General features: G+C 38.5%; 2 protein-coding genes across 2 annotated transcripts; both read right to left on the bottom strand.

The window, feature by feature from the left end:
- Window positions 1–16,096: 16,096 nt before the first annotated feature.
- Window positions 16,097–17,167, bottom strand: LOC131036630 (F-box/kelch-repeat protein SKIP20-like). Its single transcript, XM_057968557.2, has one exon. The coding sequence runs from the start codon at window positions 17,165–17,167 to the stop codon at window positions 16,097–16,099; it is 1,071 nt and encodes a 356-aa protein (XP_057824540.2).
- Window positions 17,168–20,287: 3,120 nt separating this feature from the next.
- On the bottom strand, window positions 20,288–21,337 carry LOC131036678 (F-box/kelch-repeat protein At2g44130-like). The gene has a single exon (XM_057968626.2). It carries the CDS (start codon window positions 21,335–21,337, stop codon window positions 20,288–20,290), a length of 1,050 nt encoding a protein of 349 aa, XP_057824609.2.
- Window positions 21,338–22,719: the final 1,382 nt, after the last annotated feature.

Raw genomic sequence — 22,719 nt, 5'->3', positions numbered from 1 at the left:
CCACATTCGATGGAGTAGGTAATATTGAAGGCAGAATATGGTTTACGCATAAGCCTGTATCATGGTTTCTAGTCAAGGCGCATGAGCTATTCTATAGATGCTTTACAAAGATGGTCTCTGGGCATCGATGCTAAGAGGAATATTTTAATAAGGCAAGCGATGACATAAATAAAGGAACTGTATGATTGAAATGGAAGTGCATGGGGATGGTTTATGGAACTCGATGAAGTGGGAATTTTGTTCTTGCTGCAATTTTGGTTGTGTAAGATACACGTGTTGCTGAAATTCCAGAAATTTTCAAGAGGTTGCAAGGGTGGAAGTTTATGCCCGCTCTCAGCACATTTGTTCTCTTTTTTCAAACAAGTAGATAGAGCGCTAGAATGATGGGAAGGAATTTGTTCGATGCACTTAATGTGTCGATCGTTGAGTGACACGACCTGAGGATATACTCCATGATCATAGAGGCAGTGGTATTCATAGAAATAATGGAGGGTACAATGAGCATCATAGCAGCGTAAGGGTTCATGTGAGGTGTATTATTTGCAAGACATTGGATGGGTTTGAATGTAGGGAAGATAGCTCCAAGTCGTGACTGGCAGTTTTTTCTCAAAAGAATCAACATTTAATAAGTGTTTGAAGGCTAGTGTCGAATCAACGATTTGGGATTTTGGTTGTGAACAACAGAAGCTCCATTTTCTTATGAAACTCATGCCTAAATAATAAATGACCCATCTTGTGAATAGCATGGACAAAGGAAGACTTTCTATAGTGGCTTCACCTTGATGATCCCATATTTACAAAGCAACCATGATATTCACATGTTGTACATATGGGTCTAATTGTGATAATGTGAATTATTGCTTGGATAGTGATAGGATGCATCTACAACAAAATAAACTAGAAGGTAACTTCATAGATATTATGGTAAAATTTAGCGTAACTTAGGGAAATGCCTTCATTTAAAAGGAAAGATGTATTTTCCAAAAGATGTTTCTAAATTATTAAAGAATGATATGTGATTAAGGTATCAATGTGAAATGGGAGTACTTTATAGACAAAGGCACACGTTTGAGGCAATATTCTCTTGCTAAGAAGGACATGTGAATTATGAAAGTGACATTTTTGTTCAACTTGGTAAATCTTCTTACCATGAGAGGGGAACTTCCTTTTTACCAAAGAACGTATGGGCAAGGCATCTTCAGTGAAAGGGGGGCATTTTTTCAGTTCTGAAGGCACGAAGGGTAAAAAACGATAAGTCATTTTCTGTAGAGGGGGATTTTTTGTCACTTCTGAGAAGATTGAAGTGTGTAGAAAAAAAACATTTTTTGACTTTCCCAAAGAGGGCATTTTTTTAGTTTTCAGGCACAAAGGGAAAAAAGTAAGCTCTTGTAGCAAAGTGGACATGAGATAATTTTAGCAAACTTTGGCAAGTGAACAAAAGGTGGAGTGGACAGGGGTACAAAGAAGAAATTTTCTGTCAGAGTGCAGAAAATTAGAGTTGACAATTGCTTGTAAGGACATATTTTCAGATTTTGACATCTTCCAGTAGGGGTGCATAGATTTAATTTTGGAAATTTTTTAACAATGTGTACATTTTGAACTGAGCAAGAAACCTAAGGAAGATTTTCTCCAGATTTTCAAGGGCGTTAGTAGGATCAAGGAAGAGAGGACAATGAATGAGAGTGCATTGCATATTTCAAGATTGAAGATAGGTCTTTTCAAAGATTCTTTTATGGTTTCTGTTAGGTTTTTCTTTCTCTGATGTATACTCTCTTCTCTTCTTAGTTTTAAGATTCTAAATATATGTTTTTCTGGAAGCAGGGATTCTTTGTATAGGGTGCAAGTTTCTAATGACAATCAGTGATATTTCTAGCTTGTATATGCTTTGCATTTTTAGTAGTTGTAATCACATATGTAAGAACATAATACTGGTTTCTCTTGTTGCTATCTCCCACATGTAATCATGTTATTTATGAAATAGACAATCAAGGATTCTATGTTTTGTCCCAGCAAGCCTGGTGTTTATTCTATTTTCTGCTTCTCTTCAAGGAAGAGATTAAAATGCATGAATAGGATGATGAATAATGTCTCTTGTATGTAGGATCTTTAAGTATGGTTGCAGGAATAACCGAGTTAATGGGTGTTGATGTCAGGCATTGATGCTGGGATTTATATAGTTACAGTTCAAGCTAGTAAAGTGTAAGGTTGCAAAATGAGAATAGAATCTGCTGCCCATGCAAGGCATTGGTCATGGTTGTTGCTTTCAGTTTTCAGGTTCATTTCATAATCACAATCTTTCATTTTTGCATTTCCTTTCTGCATTAGGAGTAGGGTTAGTGTAGAAACCTCCCCTCAATGAGTGCTTAGATGCTAACAAATTAAGGTTAAAGCCATAACCATGAGTTTATCCACATTCCTTAGTATCTTTCATTGGGATGATCTGTTGTAACATATAATGTCAAGAGTGTTTCGAAGCTGAAAGTTATAGGATATTGCATAGGTTCACCCACCTTGGTCTCGTAGAGCCAAAAGAGTAGGAGATCTTAGTCTTGTGACTGAATCTTGTTCAGATGGCCAAATCCTTCCCCGAGTTTGTTGATGAGTTAGTGGAAATTCCTCTATGACTTGGGGACTATTGGTTTGGTAACCAACACTCTCTTTTCTATAATCTCTCCTTCCATTATGTACTCCTGGATAGCTGAATGAGCTACATAGACAGTTGTCTTATTATAGGTGATGAAATGTCTGAATTTCTTCAATCCCTTAACTATAGAAAATGCTCATTTCTTGACAAAGTTATACTTAACCTCATAATCCTTTAGAGTTTTTGAATGAAAGACAATTGGATGCTCTCTCGTACCTTGCTCATCTTTCTGCATCAACACAATAACAATACTAAAATTACAAGCATAAACATACATTAGAAAGTCTTCGGACTAGAACCAGAGTAGATGAGATGTACTATTTGATTTTTTTGAATGCTTCTTTAGCCTTCTTGGTTCACTTGAAATGTAGATCCTTTTTCGACATTAGGGTGATGCATCTAACCATCCCGATGAAGTCAGTTATAAAACAACTGATAAAATTAATTTTCCCGAAGAAAGATTGGACACCTTTCTTGTTTACAGGTAGGGGAAGCTCCTTGATGGCCTTTACATGATCTAGATCAATTGAAACACCCTCTTTAGATACTACATTTCCTAGTAGTTTTCCCTCAGGGACTTTGAAGATACATTTCTTCAGAATGAGGGAGATCCCAAATTCTAAACACTTTTGAAAAATAGGTTCCAAATGGTCAAAGTGATCCTCCTTGTTTTTGGAAAAAATAGTCAAGTCATCTAAATAGATGATAATTTTATTAATGAGTTCTTTGAAAGCGATGTCCATTGCTCTCTAGAAAGTAGCTTCGACATTGGAAAGACCAAAAGGCATTTTGGCATATGCAAACATTCCCCACTTTATGGTGAACGTCGTCTTATGTTGGTCTTCTTGCTTGACTAAGACCTGATTATATCCAGAAAAATCATCAAGCATGGAGAACATCTTTGACCTAGCTATTGTATGTAAATTTGCTCCATGGGTGGAAGGGGATAATGGTCCTTTAAGGATGCTCTATTCAGGTCTCGAAAATCCACACAAAGGTGGATATCCCCATTCTTTTTACACAATGATACCAAGTTAGAAACCCATGTAATTTGCTTGATTGGATAGATAATCCAAGAGTCAATCAATTTTTGGAGTTCCTGAGACATTAGGGACTCAATTTTTGGATTAACAGGGCACTGCTTTTGTTGGAATGACTTTTCTCATTTAGTGAGCTCAATAGTTTGTTAGATTGTAGTAGGATTGCAGTCCTTAAGCTCATCATACAATCATGTGACCAATCCCTTGTATTTTTTGCAAAAATGGATCAATATGTCCTTGTCATATTGAGGGATGTTTTTTCCAACCTTGAGCTTTTGTTCATCTCCAACAAGAAGATTAGTGTAATCTCCCTTATTCATCACAAACTTCCTTTTGTCAATCCTCACGTCATTATAGTCAAGCAGGCTCTCCAATGCGATCAAACCCTTTAGGAGCTTGTTGGATTTTAGCTAAATAATTTGATCACCATATGCTTCTGCTACCTTGGGTTGTACCTGTTTGACAAACTCACAAGATTTCTATATGAACATTTCCATCTGTTCATGAATTTCAAAAACTTGCCAATGTAAATCATTATTTGGTATAGCTTCTCTAATAATTACCTGGACCGAGTGTTTGTTTTGTAGCAAGCATGAAACAAGATCAAACTGGGATCCTATTGTAGCCATACGGTTTGCAACCTCATTTTTCTTACCCAAAATTCTCTGGATATTGAAAGCCTCAAAAATTTCAATCAAATCCCATATTCTATGATGATATGAGTGCATACAGACATGCTTTGTTGTAGACATGCCTCAGACTTGTTGGACCACTAGCGCAGAATCTCCCAGTACTCTTAGCCGTTTGGCGCCTTGATGCAAAGCCATCCTTGTTACCTACCAAACACCTCCAAATGTATGAAAATGTCCCCCTAATCCATGGATGGGATCCTATCCAAGCAAAGCTCTACAACTTTAGTACAATCAATCAGGGGTATCTTGCTACAACACACTCCATGGTACCTCCAAGGGTTACAAATCATTTGCACATCAGTTTTGGGCCATAAAAAACTCTCTAAGTTCAAACAAAGCACCGGTGGCAAGAATACATGCTCATTCTTTAAGAAACACACTCAATTAGGCCTAGTCGCTTGTAGCCCTATTTAGCGGGTAAAGGGACATTAAGTTCATATTTTCCCAAACACCTTGGAAAAAAAATTATGGATTCAAATACCCTTTTGGAAGTTATACAAGTCCCCAAAAGGAAGGGTCAAGGTATAGAAAATAAAGATCTTTTCTGGTAGGAATTTGATTGTCCTAAAAGGGCTAATTAGGCCTCTTTTGTGAAGCAACTATGCTCAGATGAATGAACCAGTGGATTAAAATCCCACCAAAATTTTGGGAAACATATATAAACAGGGATTCCAGGGTTACACACTTGGAAGCATTGCCATTTTCACACAGATGATTTTGTTTGTTCAAGGTCTAGGTAGCCACATAGAGATGTCTACCTAGGGTCGCTTCAAACATTTCTCTCCCTTGCTCCTCCTGAAAAAAAATCTTGGAAATATATAATAAATTGACCATACTTTCCTTTCACCAAATCCCATGAGCCTCAGATTGGTAAAATGCAAGATATGGCCATGAAGGAGAAAAAACCCAAGGTAAACCTTGGTTTTCCGGGCACCTACAACAAAACTTGAATATTAGGAGCAACACACACAATAAAGACTCCAAATACAAACCTAAAAAATACCAAATCTCCTCTCAAATCAATTCACATCATTGCGATTGGATCCCAATCCGTACAGAACCGTACCACAGACCAAAAACTCCAAAATTGCAAGAAAACTCAGAATTCTATTGGTTTGTTTGTAACAAAAATCTTCTCCGTACAATGAAACTCTTGAAAATTGGATCCTCGAGGTGTATAAACCATTCCTCAACTTCTCTCAACCAAAAATAAAGAGGTTAGAGCCATTGGAGAAGTTCCAAATTACAAAATGCAAAAAGTGCATAAAAGTTGCTCATGACAACTTTTGCAAAAGTTGTCAAAATGTCATCTTTCAGATCCTAATGCCTTGGGTCAAGTTCAAGCCCTCCTAAAACATATTAAAACACTTAAAACCAACACATTTGATCCCCTATTATCCCAAAGTCCTAATTGTCTCATAGAAATGTCAAAATAAGAGTTTGGATCACAAGATGGGGTTCATTATTACAAACATATAATGCATGATTGAAAACCTATATAAAACATCCTAAAGACATTATTAATGCCTTATCATCCCTTGTCAGAGTCTGACATGTTATCTTGAAGGGTTTGATGAGGTGCTCCTACACCATACTCTCTGGAAGAAGAAATCTCAAGTCCACTTGAGATGAGAGTCTGCAGGTCTACACCATGATCTTTGATCTGTTGCTCTATCATCCAGACTGCTTCAGTATCAGGTTGTCCTTTCCAAGCGACCAAATAATCCATGTAAACTTTACTCCTGGTTTGCTTGGAAACCTTAGTATCTAGAACCTTATGCAACTTTGGTGGTTCATGTTTGGGAATGTCATCATCGGCAATATCCTACATTGTGTCTTTGCTTGCATCAATACTACACTTATAAAGAGTTAAGTCACAGACATTAAAAATAGGTGACAAACCAAGATCAGATGGTAGTTGAATTTCATAGGCATTTGAACCACATTTCTTCAAGATTTGGCAGGGGCCAATCTTTCTTTGCATCAACTTTGTGTATCTTTCCTTCTTCAAATGAACCCACACCAAGTCTCCTACATCAAACTGAACATCTCTCTTCTTTTTGTCAGCATGAGCTTTATATCTCTCTACAAATTGTTGAAAATGAGTCTTCACTTGGTCATGGATCTCTTGTATAGCAGTAGCAAAGGTTTCTCCATCTGCACTAATGGGTTCTCCTTGAGGTATCTCTCTCTACTCTAGCACACCCCTCGGGTGGATTCCATAGACAATCTGGAAAGGTGACTTACTGGTACTCCTATTCACTGTATCATTATAGGAGAATTCTGCCTGAGACAATATACTATCCCACCTTTCTCCATGTTGTCTAGTCAAACACCCAAAGAGATTCCCTAGTGATCTGTTTACAACTTCAGTTTGACCATCTGTTTGGGGATGGTAGGTTGAGGAGAAGGATAAATTTGTACCAAGCTTCTTCCAAAGGGTCCTCCAAAAGTGACCAACAAATTTTACATCCCTATCAAAAAATATGGTCAAAGGCAAGCCATGTATCTGGACAATCTCCTTAAAGAACAAAGCTGCTACATAAGAAGCATCACAAGTTGTTTTGCATGGCAAGAAATGTGCCATCTTACTAAACCTATCCACCACTACTAAAAAACTATCATATCCTTTCTTTGTCCTAGGCAATCCTAAAACAAAATCCATACTTATGCTTTCCCATGGTCTTGAAGGTATGGGTAAAGGCTGGTATAAGCCTGTATTGGTGGACTTTCCTTTTGCCTTTTGGCAGATCACACATGTCTCCATAAATCTCCCAATATCTTCTTGTAGTTTGGGCCAAAAATAGTGTCTTTTCACCAACTCTAATGTCTTGTCAAGACCAAAATGTTCTGCCATTGCTCCACAATGTTTTTCCTTAATGATGTTCAGTCTCATAGAGCATTTGGGTATGCATAACTGTGCACCCTTAAACAACAATCCATTTTGAATAAAAAATTCAGAATACTCAACATGAAACCGTTCATTAAATGAAGTACATACCTTGTAGGCCTCTCCAAAATATTCATCATCCTCATACATGGTTTTCAAAGAGTTTATTCCAACACTCTCCAACTGAATTTGATTTGCAGTTAGGACTCTTCTACTCAAAGCATTTGCCACCTTATTCTTGACTCCTTTCTTGTGCTTAAGAATGAAAGTGAAAGCTTGTAGGGTCTCTACCCATTTCATGTGCCGGTGATTCAACTTTTCTTGACTGTTTATGAAGCTAAGGGCTTGATTGTCTGTAAAAACTATGAATTCTTTTGGTAGCAAGTAGTGTCTCCATTTTTTCAAGGATTGGACTAGAGCATACATCTCTAGGTCATAAGATGAATATCTTCTCTTTGCCTCATTCAAGTTCTCACTGAAGAAAGCAATAGGTCTTCCTTCTTGACTGAGCACTGCTCTAATGGCCATATGACTAGCATCACATTATACTTGAAAGATCTTGTTGAAGTCAGGTAAGGCAAGGATCGGTTGTTTTGCAACTTTTCTTTTCAATGTTTCAAAAGAGTTATTTGCTTCTTCTATCCAACTAAACCTGCACGTTTGTCCTCCCTTTATTGTATCAAGCATAGGGGCACAAATATGACTAAAGCTTCTTATAAACTTCCTATAGAAGGTAGCTAAGCCATGGAAACTCCTAACATCATTCATTGTCCTAGGTGTAGGCCAAGACAATATGGCACTCACCTTTTCTTGATCCATTTTCAATTCACCATATGAGATCACAAATCCCAAGTAAATGATCTCTTCCTACATAAAGAAACACTTTTCCAAGTTGATCATTAATTGTTCTTCATATAAGCTCCTTAGGACCAGGTCTACATGCTTTAGATGTTCTTCTTTGGTTTGATTGAAAGCTAGAATGTCATCTAGGTAGACTATAACAAATTTCCCTATGAAATCCCTCAAGACTTCATTCATTAACCTCATAAAGGTACTAGAGGTGCATTGGATAATCCAAAGAGCATGAATTTCTACTCATATAACCCCTCATTTTTTAAAAGGCAATCTTCCATTCATCTCCCGACCTAATCCTAATCTGATGATAGCCACTTTTTAAATCAATTTTTTAAAAATATCTAGCACCCCCCAAACAATCTAACAAATCCTCAATCCTAGGCATTGGAAACCTATACCTAATAGTAATCTTGTTGATAGCTCTTGAATCAGTTTAAAGTCTCCAAGTGCCTTCCTTTTTGGGTGCCAAGACTGCAGGGACTGCACATGGGCTCAAACTTTTTCCAATCAATCCAGATTCCAACTATTCTTCAATCTATTTTTCCATCTCAACATTTTGATCCGATGTGAGCTTCTATGCTATTTTATTAGGCAATGTGGATCTAGGTATAAGGTCTATACAATGGTTTATGTCCCTCATGGGAGGTAGTGATCTTGGCATGCCATCAGAGATGACACCCTTGTATTTGTCTAGTAGTTGTTGCACTGCAGGGTCAATCAATCTCAATTTGTCCTCTTTCTTATCCTCACACCTCTCCACCTTTGTTACTGTTGGAATAGGGATAAGGGCATAACAGACCATGCCTTCCTCTACCATGTTCTTCATGAACTGCTTCCCTCCTAATATCAACACCTTGGCTTCCTTTTGTTTGGTCTCCTCCTCACCCTCCATTAAAGGTAGAAACTCAATTATGTTACCATCCTTGGTAATGGAATATGTATTTCTAGCACCATCATGTTGTGCCTTCAAATCAAACTGCCATGGTCTCCCAAATAAGAGATGGAAAGCATCCATATTTGCAAAGTCAAACATCAACCTATCTCTATAGGTTCCAATATGAAATCCCACCCAAGCCTGCTCTTCCACAACAACTTGTTGTCCTTGTGTGAGCCATGAGACCTTATAGGGGCAAGGGTGACGTAGTCTCCTCAACTTCAGTTTCTCCACCATCTCTAGAGACACAAAGTTCTCAGTTGAACCGAAATCTATTAGGACCTTGCAGACCTTTCCACCTGCTTTGCAAGTGGTCTTGAATAGAGATTTCTTCTATGGGGGTTCTCTATCAGACATCTTCATAGTGGTTACTACTCTTCTGATCATCAAGGCTTCACCTCTTTTAGGGTATCCATAACTGTCAGGGGTATTGACACTTTGGTATGTGTTTGCATTTGCCACACTTTGGCAGCCAGCCTCTAAAATCAAGTTACTTCTTCTTTCTCCTATGGAACTAGTAGGCTTCTTTGGGCATCTATTAGCCATGTGTCCTTCTTGATTGCAGTTATAACATCTGATTGGACCTCTACCTTAAGATCTCCCTCTAAATGGTGGTCTTCTTCCTCTGAAGTTACCTCTCTGATTGTATCCTCCATTGTTATTGGAACTGCCATCTCCTTTAGTGCCTTCTTGACCGGTTTCACTTTGATTTCCAAAGCCATTTCCTTTGCTTCTAAAAAAATTTCTTCTACCCCTCTGCTGTCTTCCTCTTCCTTTATTATTATGCTCTTGTCTCCTTTTGATCTTCTCTTCCACCTTGATAGCAAGTTGATGGCATCTACCAATGGTATCCGGGCTAAGAAGGTTCACTTCTTCGTGAATGTTGTACCTTAATCCATTTAGATACCAGGCAACTTTCTCACTCTCTTCCTCTTTTATTTTTGACTTCATGCATAGCCTTTGGAACTCCTCTGTATATGAGTTCACATCCATCTCTTTCTGCTTGAGATTTTGTCTCCTCTTATGGAGTTGTATTTCATAGTCTTTGGGTACATAGCCCTCTTTAATCAAGGAAGCCATCCTCTTCCAAGAAATAATCTTGGGCTTATTGTCCTTCTCTCTTTCCTCTTGGAAAAAGTTCCACCAAGTTAGGGCTGCTCCCTTAAACTTGGACTTAGCAATCTTCACCTTCTGGTGTCCTGGAATATCTTCACACTCAAAGAAACTAGACAGGGAGTCTATCCAATCCATCACAACATCTGGTTCCATATTCCCAGTAAAAGTTGGCAAATCAATCTTCTGCTTCATGGTTCTCCTCTCCATGGATTTGAGGGCATTAAGGAAGTACCTTTGGTCATGAGGAATTGTCTCTTCTTTCGACATAGGGATCTCATCCTCATCCCCTTCATCACAACTACCAGTGCCTCCATCTTCCTTCCCATCTACTCTACCTCTCAACCTCTCTATCTCCCTCTGCATTTCCTTGCAAGCAGTGGTCTGCTCTCTTACAATCTTTGCCAATTCCATGTTGGTGATTTGTCCTCTAGGGACCTCTTCTTCTTGTCCCTCTGACATCTCTCAATTTTCTATCTCCTTACCAAAGCCGTTAGTAGCTCTGAAACCACTTGATGTAGAACCCTCCTTGTTACTTGCCAAACACCTCCAAATATATGACACTGTCCCCCTAATACATGGATGGGATCCTATCAAGACAAGGCTCTACAATTTTAGTACAATCTTCTCACCATCTCCAAGACCCTTGCTTACTCAATCAGGGGTATCTTGCTACAAAACACTCCATGGTACCTCCAAGGATTACAAATCATTTGCACACTAGTTTTGGGCCATAAAAAACTCCCTAAGTTAAAACAAAGCACTGGTGGCAAGAATACATTCTCATTCCTTAAGAAACACACTCAATTAGGCCTAGTTGCTTGTAGCCCTATTTAGCAGGATACAAGTCCCCAAAAGGAAGGGTCAAGTTATGGAAAATAAAGGTCTTTTCCGGTAGGAATTCGATTGTCCAAAAAGGGCTAATTAGGCCTCTTTTGTGAAGCAACTATGCTCAGATGAACGAACCGGTGGATTAAAATACCATAGGAATTTTGGAAAAAATAAATCAATAGGGATTCTAGGGTTACACGCTTGGAAGCATCGCCATTTGCACACAAGGTGATTTTGTTTGTTCAAGGTCTAGGTAGCCACATAGAGATGTCTACCTAGGGTCACTTCAAACACTTCTCTCCCTTGCTCCTCCTTAAAAACAATCTTGGAAATCTAAAATAAATTGACCATAATTTCCTTTCACCAAATCCCATGAGCCTCAGATTGGTAAAATGCAAGATATGGCCATGAAGGAGAAAAAACCCAAGGTAAACCCTGGTTTTCCAGGCACCTACAACAAAACTTGAATATCAAGAGCAACACACACAATCAAGAATCAAAATCAAAACAAAAACAGATTCAAATATCCTCTCAAATTAATTCACATCATTGGGATTGGATCCCAGTCTGCACAGAATAGTGTCACGGACCAAAAACTCCAGAATTGTAGGAAAACTCAGAATTCTATTGGTTTGTTTGCAACAAAACTCTTCTCCATACAATCACTCTCTTGGAAATTGGATCCTTGATGTGTATAAACCATTCCTCAATTGCTCTCAACCAAAAATCAAGAGGTTAGAGCCATTGGAGAAGTTTCAAATTAAAAAATGCAAAAAGAGCATAAAAGTTGCTCATAACAACTTTTGCAAAAGTTGTCAAAATGTCATCTTTCGGATCCTAATGCCTTGGGTCAAGTTCAAGCCCTCCTAAAACATATTAAAACACTTAAAACCAACACATTTGATCCCCTATTATCCCAAAGTCCTAATTGTCTCATAGAAATGTCAAAATAAGAGTTTGGATCACAAGATGGGGTTCATTATTACAAACATATAATGCATGATTGAAAACCTATACAAAACATCCTAAAGACATTATTAATGCCTTATCCTCCCTTATTAGAGTCTGACATGTTATCTTGAAGGGTTTGATGAGGTGCTCCTGCACCATACTCTCCAGAAGAAGAAATCTCAAGTCCATTTGAGATGAGAGTCTGCAGGTCTGCACCATGATCTTTGATCTGTTGCTCTGTCATCCAGACTACTTTAGTATCAGGTTGTCCTTTCCAAGCCACCAAATACTCCATGTAAAATTTACTCCTGGTTCGCTTGGCAACCTTAGTATCTAGAACCTTATGCATCTTTGGTGGTTCATGTTTGGGAATGTCATCATCAGCAATATCCTGCATTGTGTCTTCGCCTGCATCAATACTACACTTATAAAGAACAAGATCTCCAATGTGATCAAACCCTTTGAGAGCTTGTTGGATTTCAGCTAAATAATTTGATCACCATATGCTTTTGCTACCTTGGGTTGTACCTATTTGACAAACTCATAAGATTGTTGTATGAACATTGCTATCTGTTCATGACTTTCAAAAACTTACCAATGTAAATCATTATCTGGTATATCTTATCTAATGATTACCTAGACTGAGTGTTTGTTTTCTAGCAAGCTTGAAATAGGATCAAACTGGGATCCTATTGTGGCCATATGGTTTGCAACCTTATTTTGCTTACCCAAAATTCTTTGGATTTTGAAAGCCTAAAAAATTTCAATCAAATCCAATATTCTATGATGATATGAGTGCTTAGAGACATGCTTTGTTTTAGACATGCCTCGGACTTGTTGGACCACTAGTGCAGAATCTCCCAATACTCTTAGCCGTTTGATGCCTAAGCATTCCGCAAGACTCAGACCATGGACTAATCCTTCATATTCTGCTTCAGTATTTGAGTAGGAAAAATGGAAATCGAAAGACCTAAGGGTTTGTTCTCTGGATGGAGCGATTAGGCGAATTCCTACTTTGGATTCTATTTTGCATCTTGCCCCATCAAAGTATATGGTCCAGAGCTTTGAGGTTTGGTCCTGTTCTTCCTTTTCTCTATCTTGCGGGTCCTTTGACACTTTAGGAATTGTTTGATCATCATCAAAGATCACACAAGTTCCAATTCCTGTAGCATGATAATGTCCATAAGGATCTGCATTAATAAATTCATTAAGAAAAACTTCTTGGTCTTGAGTTCGGTCACCAGTTACTTATTCGTCCTCAAGCAATTCAACACACCTCATCTCGTCTCCAGAAATGGATGTATGAGTTGCTTCAAAGTTGATCATAGCTTCATCAACTATGTGCTCTGAATGCAAAGGATCAGACAATATTTTTAATTTAGCCCCGTGCTTGGTTCTGAGGATAAGGTGAGACCAATCTAGAGAGAGATATCCTCCTATTTTTGCAGTAAAATCACTATATAAACAAAGGCCAAAAACGGGGGGAATATCAATGATCACTACTTCATGGGAGACAGTGATGCTTGGACAAGCGAAAAATGTGAGTGGAAGACTCTGAATTACACCTACGACCTGGACCTTGTTGCCATGAAGTTTCATGACTCCTCTATTTTAGGGGATCATATTCTAATTTTAATACTTTTGCTATTTGTTTAGGCATGATCGTAGTGCTAGCACCAAAATCAATCATAGAGTTGTGGAGTAGTTTGTCTCCTGTAATGAGAGTCAAAAAGAAAGGATTAGGTTTTAGTTTAAGTCCCTTTACATTATCAGGAACTTCCCCCTCATTGGTGAGTATCGTTGATGATCGTGATTGAATTCCTAACTTTGGCTCCTTATCTTTCGCACGTGATGCACTTGTTGTAGATCTAGTTGCATGCTTTTCTTCTTCATTGAGCGCTTCTTGCAAATGGGTCTTCTTCTTTGGAATAGCGAGAATGTCCCATAAGGACACATTCGTAGGAGCTTTCTTTAATTGCTCCACCACATCAAGAATCGTAGGATCGAGATTTTTCAATTCCTTAGGCTTGTAGGGCATGAATTCTTTGGGTTTTTGAAAAGTAGAACTCACAACAGGCTACTCCTGAGACTTATCCGGACTTGCTTTTGGTTGTTGGACTATATGTTCTCTTATAAATCAATTTTTCGAGCAGAGCTTATAGTCAGATTGCACTCGAGGTGCCTTTGAGGATGAAACAAAAGCATCATTTCTAAACACTGCTTCTTTGCTCTCCATCCGCGAAAAAAGGGCATGATTTGGGCAATCTCAACTTCCTGCTCCATAGACATGATCTGCATTTGAGCTGTAAGTGCAATGTTTTCCATCCCCAGGAAAGCATATACCCTAGCATCAGGATTCATTCCTTGACTTCTTTGATTGCCCATCTTCTGTTACAAGTTTCCCCTTGGACAATTATGTGGCATATGGGCGTCATTGCAGGGGAAGCACCAAGAATTTCTATCATCTACTAGATTGCTCAAGCCAACAACTAGCTCCTTGTTTTGATTAGGAGGTATGGTTTGCAAAGGGGTTGGTACATGTACAATTTGGTTGCTTGGCTAGGATTAGGTTGATCTAGAACCTCCTTGATATTGATTTTGCTGATAAGGAGGTTTTGCTCCTTGGTAATTCTGAAAAGGGGGTCTAGCAGGTGATGCTTGTTGTCTCTTAAGGTTAATTACTTCATTTGAAAAGGTCCTGAGAAATTTTTTCTTATCACTCACTTCAACAGCTAGGGAAGAAGCAGTGGGACCAACTGTTTGTTGGACATTTGGGTAGACGTACATGGATTGTGGAGAAGATGTACTCGGGGATGGTTGCTCAAGCACTTGGCTTGTTAATTTAGGAAATACTAGCATGGGTAGTCTTGGAGGGAGTTTTCCTATGTCAATTAGGTTATTCTCTGCTCCGACCACAAGTTCATAGGCATTCGGAAGAGTGTTGCCACCTAAGGATTGATTCATAATAGAAATATCAAAATTGAAAGCTTTTAGGTAGAAAACAAAAGCCATATCTGTAGGAGGTCAGGTTGTTAAAGGTTTTCTTTGCCAGGTCTTCTGGAACCTAGTGTTAAAGTCAGTTACAACTTCTTGAGGGGCCCTCTTAATAATTATTAGCTGCTGCAACAAAGAAGATTTGTCTCCTTTTTCGGTGAAGTGTTCAAGAAAAGATCTCCCAACTGGTTCCAGTCGCCTATTGAATTTGGCATGAGAGATCTATACAGTCAATCCTGAGCTTTTCCTTTAAAAGAGGTTGCAAGTAGTCTCAACTCCACATTTTACTATGTGACATTGTGTACGGTGCATATATCAACTACATCCTGTAAGTGTTCTCCAAGGCTTTTAGAATCTTTTTTGATAAACTTTGGCAAAGCTTTTAATGCGGAGGTTGGAATAACATCCCACTAGTTAGGAGGAGCAAGTGGAATAAGGGGACTCCCACTATTCCATGTGACGAAATTTCTAGGAGGGATTACCATCGGTACATGGATCTAAACTCGGATCTTTGCTCCTCTTGTTGCTACTAATTGGATTGCTACTAGAGGTGGTAACAATAGACTTGGATTTAATGTGGTTTGGCTTCTAGTAATAGGTTTATGGCTCATACACCCACCTTACATATAAGTGAATTTGGGTCCCACCGAGCGTGCCATAAAAAGAACTATTGATCACTAAAATTGCTTCTAGGAATACAACCTTATGGGAAACTTAGTACTGGGGGACTTATGTGTTTTTACTAAATAACCTTTGAGATTTTAAAAGTTGACTCTTCATTCATTAAGAGGGAAAAGGGGAAAAAGGAAAATAAAAGAAATCTATTCTAAGACAATGCGCCCGTCTTAAGATTGCGTTGAACAAATAACACATAGAACTCTAAACATATGCAACTCTAAGGCCCATTCAACAATCTACATGCTTCAAAAACACATCTTTGAAGATACTTTTAGGAATTATTAATAACATAAAGCAATGCATCCATGAAATATTTACCAGATTGAAGATTCAATTTAGTAGAGTTTAAGCATACATTACTGATGTCAAAGACGTGAAAATTAAAATGCACATAAAATTGATAACACACACTGAGCAAAATAGTCTCAAAGGTCACATATTAACACATTACATCATATGCTAGCCTGTAATCGACTAGAGCTCGAGGATAGATGTACAGTGGACTAATCCTCCAAATTCTTTGGGTCTCTCCATTTCAACCCACTTCCCATTCTCTGTATCATACATATAACAACACATCACCTTATTGCTGTCACAACCGCTCACAAATATTTTGCCCCCTCCCATCGTAGCGCAACAAGTAACTGTTATTCCTTGCGGCATACTCCCTTCTTCCACCCAAACATTCTCTTTCTCATTAAATCGCATCACTCGTTGGTTACAAAAGGAATAGAGGCCACCAACAGAATGTACACAAGACCGAGGACAACGCCCGATTTTCCAAATATTTTCCACCCAACTCCAACTGCGTGTCCGCGGATTGAACACTTCTCCACTGCTCAGAAATCGTCCCTGCGACTGCGTTTCATAACCGCTTATAACTACCAATTTCCCGTCCATACAAAAACCCCCACACTCGTCCCGTGCTTTGCTCATCGGGGGTACACTCTCCCATGCGTCTTTCTCCAAGTCGTAAGCCTCCACCGTATTGACGGCATTTTTCTCCTCGTCGTGGCCTCCCGCAATGTAGACAATTCCTTGATCAGAAACGCAGCAGGCGAAGAAAGATCGACGCGTAGGCATGTCGGCCCCACGGGCCCACCGCCCAGTCAGCACGTCGTAACAGAAAACGCAAGTGACAGCCCGCATGGTGGAGGGATGCCACCCGCCAATCACTATCAATTTTTCTCTCACCGAAACGCACTGACTGAAGAGCGGAATAGAGGTGGGAAATTGGGGGATGGGAGGAAGTGTGGCGCACGCGCCTCGAATAGGATCGTATGCAGTTATTCCATAATCCAGTGCACCTTTATGCGGCTTAGCCTTATTTGCACAGGGTTCGCCTTCCTGGTGAGGAAGGGCCTGGAGCATAAAGATGCACTCTTCAGAGGTCCTTGTGGCTTTTCTTTGCTGGTAAAACCAGGGATTATTGACTAGACATCTCCAGCTTCTGGACACACTTTTAAGCTTGCAGTGCGATATGTAGGGCACTCTCACCAAGCAATCTGCAGCAATTTCGTCGGGTAGATTAGGAATGAGCTCCATCTCTCACCCCAAATTCCAATGTTTCCACCTCCCAATCTTAAGCTATAAGTAGACTAGACTATTCCGGCTTAATATAAATCCTGTCGAATGCGGATTCCACAAGCGAATGTTTCATATTTTGTTGGTTTTGGATTTTTTTTAAAGCAACGATTCCCGAAGCGTTGCCATCGTGGAAGGCTTTTAAATCCAAAATCTCGTCAAGTTGTAGAGGTTGATGAAAGTGATTCATTGACATTTGCATTTCCTGTCATGCCTGGCTCATAAATATGTTTAAATCTCATTTAATATTAGTCTTTAGTGTTGACATTAGCATATCGTGTTTTGTAAGGAAAGTTCTCAATTATAACAAGTGGTCCAGCAGGGAGCTGGGTGAGAGGTAAGTCAACACCACGACAAAGAAGCCATGCCATCCTATCTAATAGACTGTTTTTCCTTGCTCGTGTTCCAGTTGGTCTGGAATGCGATGAGATCAACCGGCAGAATAGCGAAATGGGCTGTATGCGCATGAGAAGTTGAATGCAGGGCAAGGGAGAATGATTCCAAGCGTTAAATAGGAATTCACGTTACAAATTGAAATATAAATAAGAAATGGAGACATTTTCCTATGGGTGACGTCACAAAAGCAAGAAATTGCTGGCCTCCTGGTTTAGATTAATTGAACTTCGATCATACAGGATCGATTCATTGTAGAATGACAAAACGTAATGTTCAAATTAATAGTTATAATTATCAAAATTGCATACCCTTTCCCACATATAAAATTGCAAAGTCGATAAATAAATAAAAAAGTAAAAATCCACATGTTAAATTGATATGCATTACATCATCTTGTGAGCTTTGCAATGCACTACTCTTGATGAAAACCGGGTCAAAGGAGTGTTTTACTTTTAAAATTGATCAGCCAAAGAAGAAAAATAGCCTTGGAATGACAATTCCTTTCCATCCTCGTGTTCACCTTGGTCTGGAATGTAATAAGATCACTCATTACAATTGATTACGTTGCTCGACTTCTAGAAATTTACAAAAGGAAGTAGAATTCTAATGGAGAAGTATTTTAGAGGTTGGTCAATTACATGCAAATTAAAAGTATTTGTTTATTTTTTCTTTGAATCGTGTATATTATAATTTTTCGAGTTCGAGTTCTAGTTATGGTTTAGATTTATGGTAGTCATTTAATTGAATTATTATCATTGTTCAAGGATTAGGATTGAACATAATCTTAAGTTTAAGTTGTAGTAATCGAGATTGAATACATGATTTAAAGACAGTGATAAAATTATGCACATTCTAATTTTTTCTTCACATTCTGGATTATTTGAAATGCTTGATGTATTGGCTTTAAAATCAGTTTCCATAACTTAGGGGCAAATTGGAAACATCCCATGACTTGCTAAAAGAAGTGGGTACCTAGAAACATCATTAAAGGTTATGGTTTACAACTTTGATCATTTGGTGTCATTTTTGGTTCTTTTTTTTTTTTTGATGGAGGTCCAGACCTTTGAGCATGACAGCCCAGCAAGGGCATGAAGCCCGCGAGTTGCCAGCCCAACGAGGGCCTTCACAAAGTATTTTTTGCCATCTGATAAGGGGGCACGAGCCAATAGGTTGAACCTCTTTGCCTAAGAGCCAAGGACTGAGGGGTATCCATTCCGCCAAATTCACCCGGGGCACGATCCCGACCTCATCCCTTATGATGTTGGAGCCTTGCACTCCGCAAGACTTGATCCCTTCTGGGCTCATTTGGAGCCATTCAACTTCACCAATAGACCAAGGGCCCATTGACGTCATTTTTGGTTCTTAATGGTACCTATTTTATGGAAATATTGAGTTTAAGTATTACTTATGCCTTGAGATATGTAAAGATAGATGTAAACTATAGATACACCTTGGAACTTATCTATATTCATTGAGATCATGCTTGTAATAATTTGGAATGATGTAATACTAATTGGTTTCATTAGAAAGATATAACAAGTTTCCAAAGAGGTTTCCTATATTTAAACCAAAGAGATGGAACCTAAACAGGGTGAAACACAACTAGCTTGAGATTGTAGAGAGAATCATAAGAGTGCAAGTAATGTACCAAAGACTAGGAAGTGAATAAAAGAGTGTTCAAGTGGCTTACCACAAGAAGATAGAAAAAAAAGGAAGATATTATGTTGTATTATTCATTGAAGATCTTTTATCCAAATTTGTGAAGATATAATTTTGACTACTTGATTGGCGAACCTTACAGAAATTTCGTGATGGTTGCAAGTATTTATAGTAGAAATGACTTCTTGTTGGTTAAATGTTCATTACAAAATGTTGCATCAATATTGAAATTTAACAACATTATATTTGTTTGATAGGATGGTTAGTATGCCACATTGTTATGAAAAGATTATTAACTTCGTTTCAGAGTTTTATTTTACTATTAACATTTGCATATGTATGTATCATAAGTAATATCAAAACTATTATATATTTATATATATTGTCACAATTATTATAAAACTTGGTATATTTATGTTTTAAATTAATATATGTTATAGAGTATGATTCATTAATGAAAATAATTGTTTACATGGTCAAGTCAAGAAAGTTTCAAGCTAATAAATGTCATGTTGAACTTGGACAAATTATATTATAATAAAATAAAATAAAATATTGAAAGTAAACCCTCCACTATTTACTTTAACAAAAGCACATTCTTTTAGTAAATTAAACATTGATTATATTAAGCTGATAATTGTCATGTTAAAATTGAACAAATTATATCATAATAAAATATAAAATATTGAAAGTAAACCCTCCACTAATTACTTTAACAAAAACACATTCTTTTAGTAAATTAAACATTGATTATATCAAGCTAATATCATATTAAAAATGAACAAATTATATCATAATAAAAGAAAAAATATTGAAAGTAAACCTCCATCACTCATTTTAACAAAAACACGTTCTATTCATTAAAATCAAACATTGATTGCTCGCACTATAAAATATATTGAAAATTTCATAAACACTAATTATATTTTAAACCCATTTTAATCTAGAGGCATCTCACATTCCCACATACAATGGCAGCTATTGGACAGAGCCCCACCCAGTAGTTGGCTACACATTACCTCGTAACTAAAACTCCACTATGGCCGCGCACTGCACAAATCCTCGAAACCCTTGCGGCCTCTCTATTGCATCGCATTTCCCATGTTGGGGCTCAAACATATAGCACCCGCTATCGCCGCCACTCACAAATATCTTATCACAACAAGCTGTAGCGCAGGGCGAAACACTTACATCCTCTGGCATGTTAACCATTTGAGCCCACGAGTTCTCTGTAGCATTGTACCGCATGACTCCTTGCACAGAGAAGAAATAGAGCTGACCGCGGGCAGCAACTACACATGAGCGCGGGCACTCGTCGCCTCTCCACATATTTTCCACCACTTTCGAAGCGCGCGTTTGGGGATTAAACACTTCGGCACTCCTCTCAAACCGCCACTGTGACTCTGTCTCGAACCCGCTTATGACCACCATTTGCCCCTCTGTGAAAACCGCCTCACACTCGTCCCGTCCTTTGCTCATCGTGGGTAAACTTTCCCACTCGTCTTTCTCCACGCTGTAAGCCTCCACACTCCTCAAAGCGTTCTTATCTTGGTCGTGCCCTCCGGCAACGTATATAATCCCGTCCGGGGAAACGCAGCAGCCGAAGAAGCATCGCAGAGTTGGGATGTCGGCTCCGCGGGTCCATCCGTCGGACAATACGTCGTAAATGAAAACGCTGTTGATGGGCTGCCAGTTTGATGGATGCCAACCGCCTATCAATATGAATTTGCCTTTAACTGAAACGCACCGGCTGAAGAGCGGAACGGAATCGCCCAATTCGGGAATGGAAGGGATTCTCTGCCACTCGCCGTGCACTGGGTCGTACACCGCGATCCCGTAAACGGGTGTAGTCTTCTGCTGGTTAGATGACTTTTGCGATTGGAGAGGAAAGGATTGGAGCATAAAGATGCGCTGCTCGGCCGCTCCTGCTGCTTTTCTGTGGTCGTAAAAGTGGGGGCTCTTAATAAGAGATCTCCAGCTTCTGGACACGCTTTTGAGATTATGGTGCGATTTGTATGTTACCCGCGCTAAGCAGTCCTCAGCAATTTCATCGGGAAGATTAGGGAAAAGCACCATTCTCACTGATCAAAACCAACTAATTAACAAACACAAATGATTCCGAATTGTTGGTTACATGCTACCCAATCCGTGGGAACGATGTGTTTATGTAAGGAGAGGCTGGGGTCGACTTGGTATTGTTTTTTTCCGGGTTCCGTCAAACTTGTGTGGGAGCAGCGGGACTGGCGCACATCGACTTGTCCGACATGTAATCCAAACATTATAATATACATTTTCTTGAAGACCATCCGATTGCAAAGCACGCCATATTTGGAACTTAGTTATCCTGAGTCATAAAAGCAATCGGATGGGCTACGCCATTATTAGGCCTTTCCTTATCTATTGTTCACGTAAAACCTGAACCAGTACAACAAATTCCTATTTTGTTTGGGCCCATTATGACACAATTAGTATTATTATTATTATTATTATTATGAGTCTCTATCTTAGGCAGGGAACTAATGTTTTCATCTCACAAAAAAATGAGCATTTTGATAATTGTGTAAAGTGAAAAATTTAAACTTATTGTAAAGTTTTATTTTTGTTTATATTAAACCATTTTAAAATTTATCATTTTTTTTATTTATGATTGGATGTTTGATATTTTCCTGAGGTTTATTTTATTTTATGTTTTCCAAAAATATTTACTGCTTTATGACGTGTTAACACTGGCATTTGTACAAGTTTTTAAATGACTGTAGCTGGCATTCGTAAATCCCAGTGCAGTTTTAATATTTGTGTTCCATTAATATGTGTTGCAGTTTTAATATTTGTTCTATTCATTAAAAAATACTCCACTGTGCGTTCATTGCTTTTACAATTTCATTACATTCACGTTTGGCAGGGGTGGAGGATTTCAGAAGGCATAACATTTTCTTTGCAATAATTTTCATAAGCGCAGAGGCAGAATTCCAGGTAAGCTTTGTAATTCGTGGCTCTTTATTACGGATTTGACCATCGCCTATAAAAACCATAGATTCTAACCATTATCTAAATATGGAACCTGGACAATATGTGCAGCAGAGAGAGCTTGAGAGAACCAAATGAAAGACTCGAAATATTTTCACCGACATTTTGGAAGGGTCTCGAGCATATGTCAAGTGCGCCACTCCTCTCTTTTAGGGTTTTAGGCAATACTTTTCTGCAACTTCAATGTTGTTTGAAAATTAGGGCTTTTTAGAGCCTTCATTCAGCAAAATTAGGTTCTTCTGTTAGGAATGTGGTTTCTAAATTGACCCAAAATCAAATTGGGTTTCTGCAGAAACAATTCAAAATTGCCTTGGGGAATACAAGATTCAATTGATTTTAAAAAAAAAATGGATTTTCTAAAAAAAAAAGCCCCAAATCAATTCACTGGGGAAGAACTAGATTTGTAATAAACAATTCAAAAATAGGGAAAG

The sequence above is a fragment of the Cryptomeria japonica genome, chromosome 1 (genome assembly GCF_030272615.1).
Source record: "Cryptomeria japonica chromosome 1, Sugi_1.0, whole genome shotgun sequence".
NCBI classification, from domain to species: Eukaryota; Viridiplantae; Streptophyta; class Pinopsida; order Cupressales; family Cupressaceae; genus Cryptomeria; species Cryptomeria japonica.
The sequence above is the reverse complement of the archived record's forward strand: the minus strand, read 5'-3'. Positions and strand labels throughout refer to the sequence as shown.

What these genes read in the sequence shown, in the direction of transcription:
- LOC131036630 (XM_057968557.2), bottom strand. Translation starts at nt 17,167, where the DNA reads ATGGAGCTCATTCCTAATCTACCCGACGAAATTGCTGCAGATTGCTTG.
- LOC131036678 (XM_057968626.2), bottom strand. Translation starts at nt 21,337, where the DNA reads ATGGTGCTTTTCCCTAATCTTCCCGATGAAATTGCTGAGGACTGCTTA.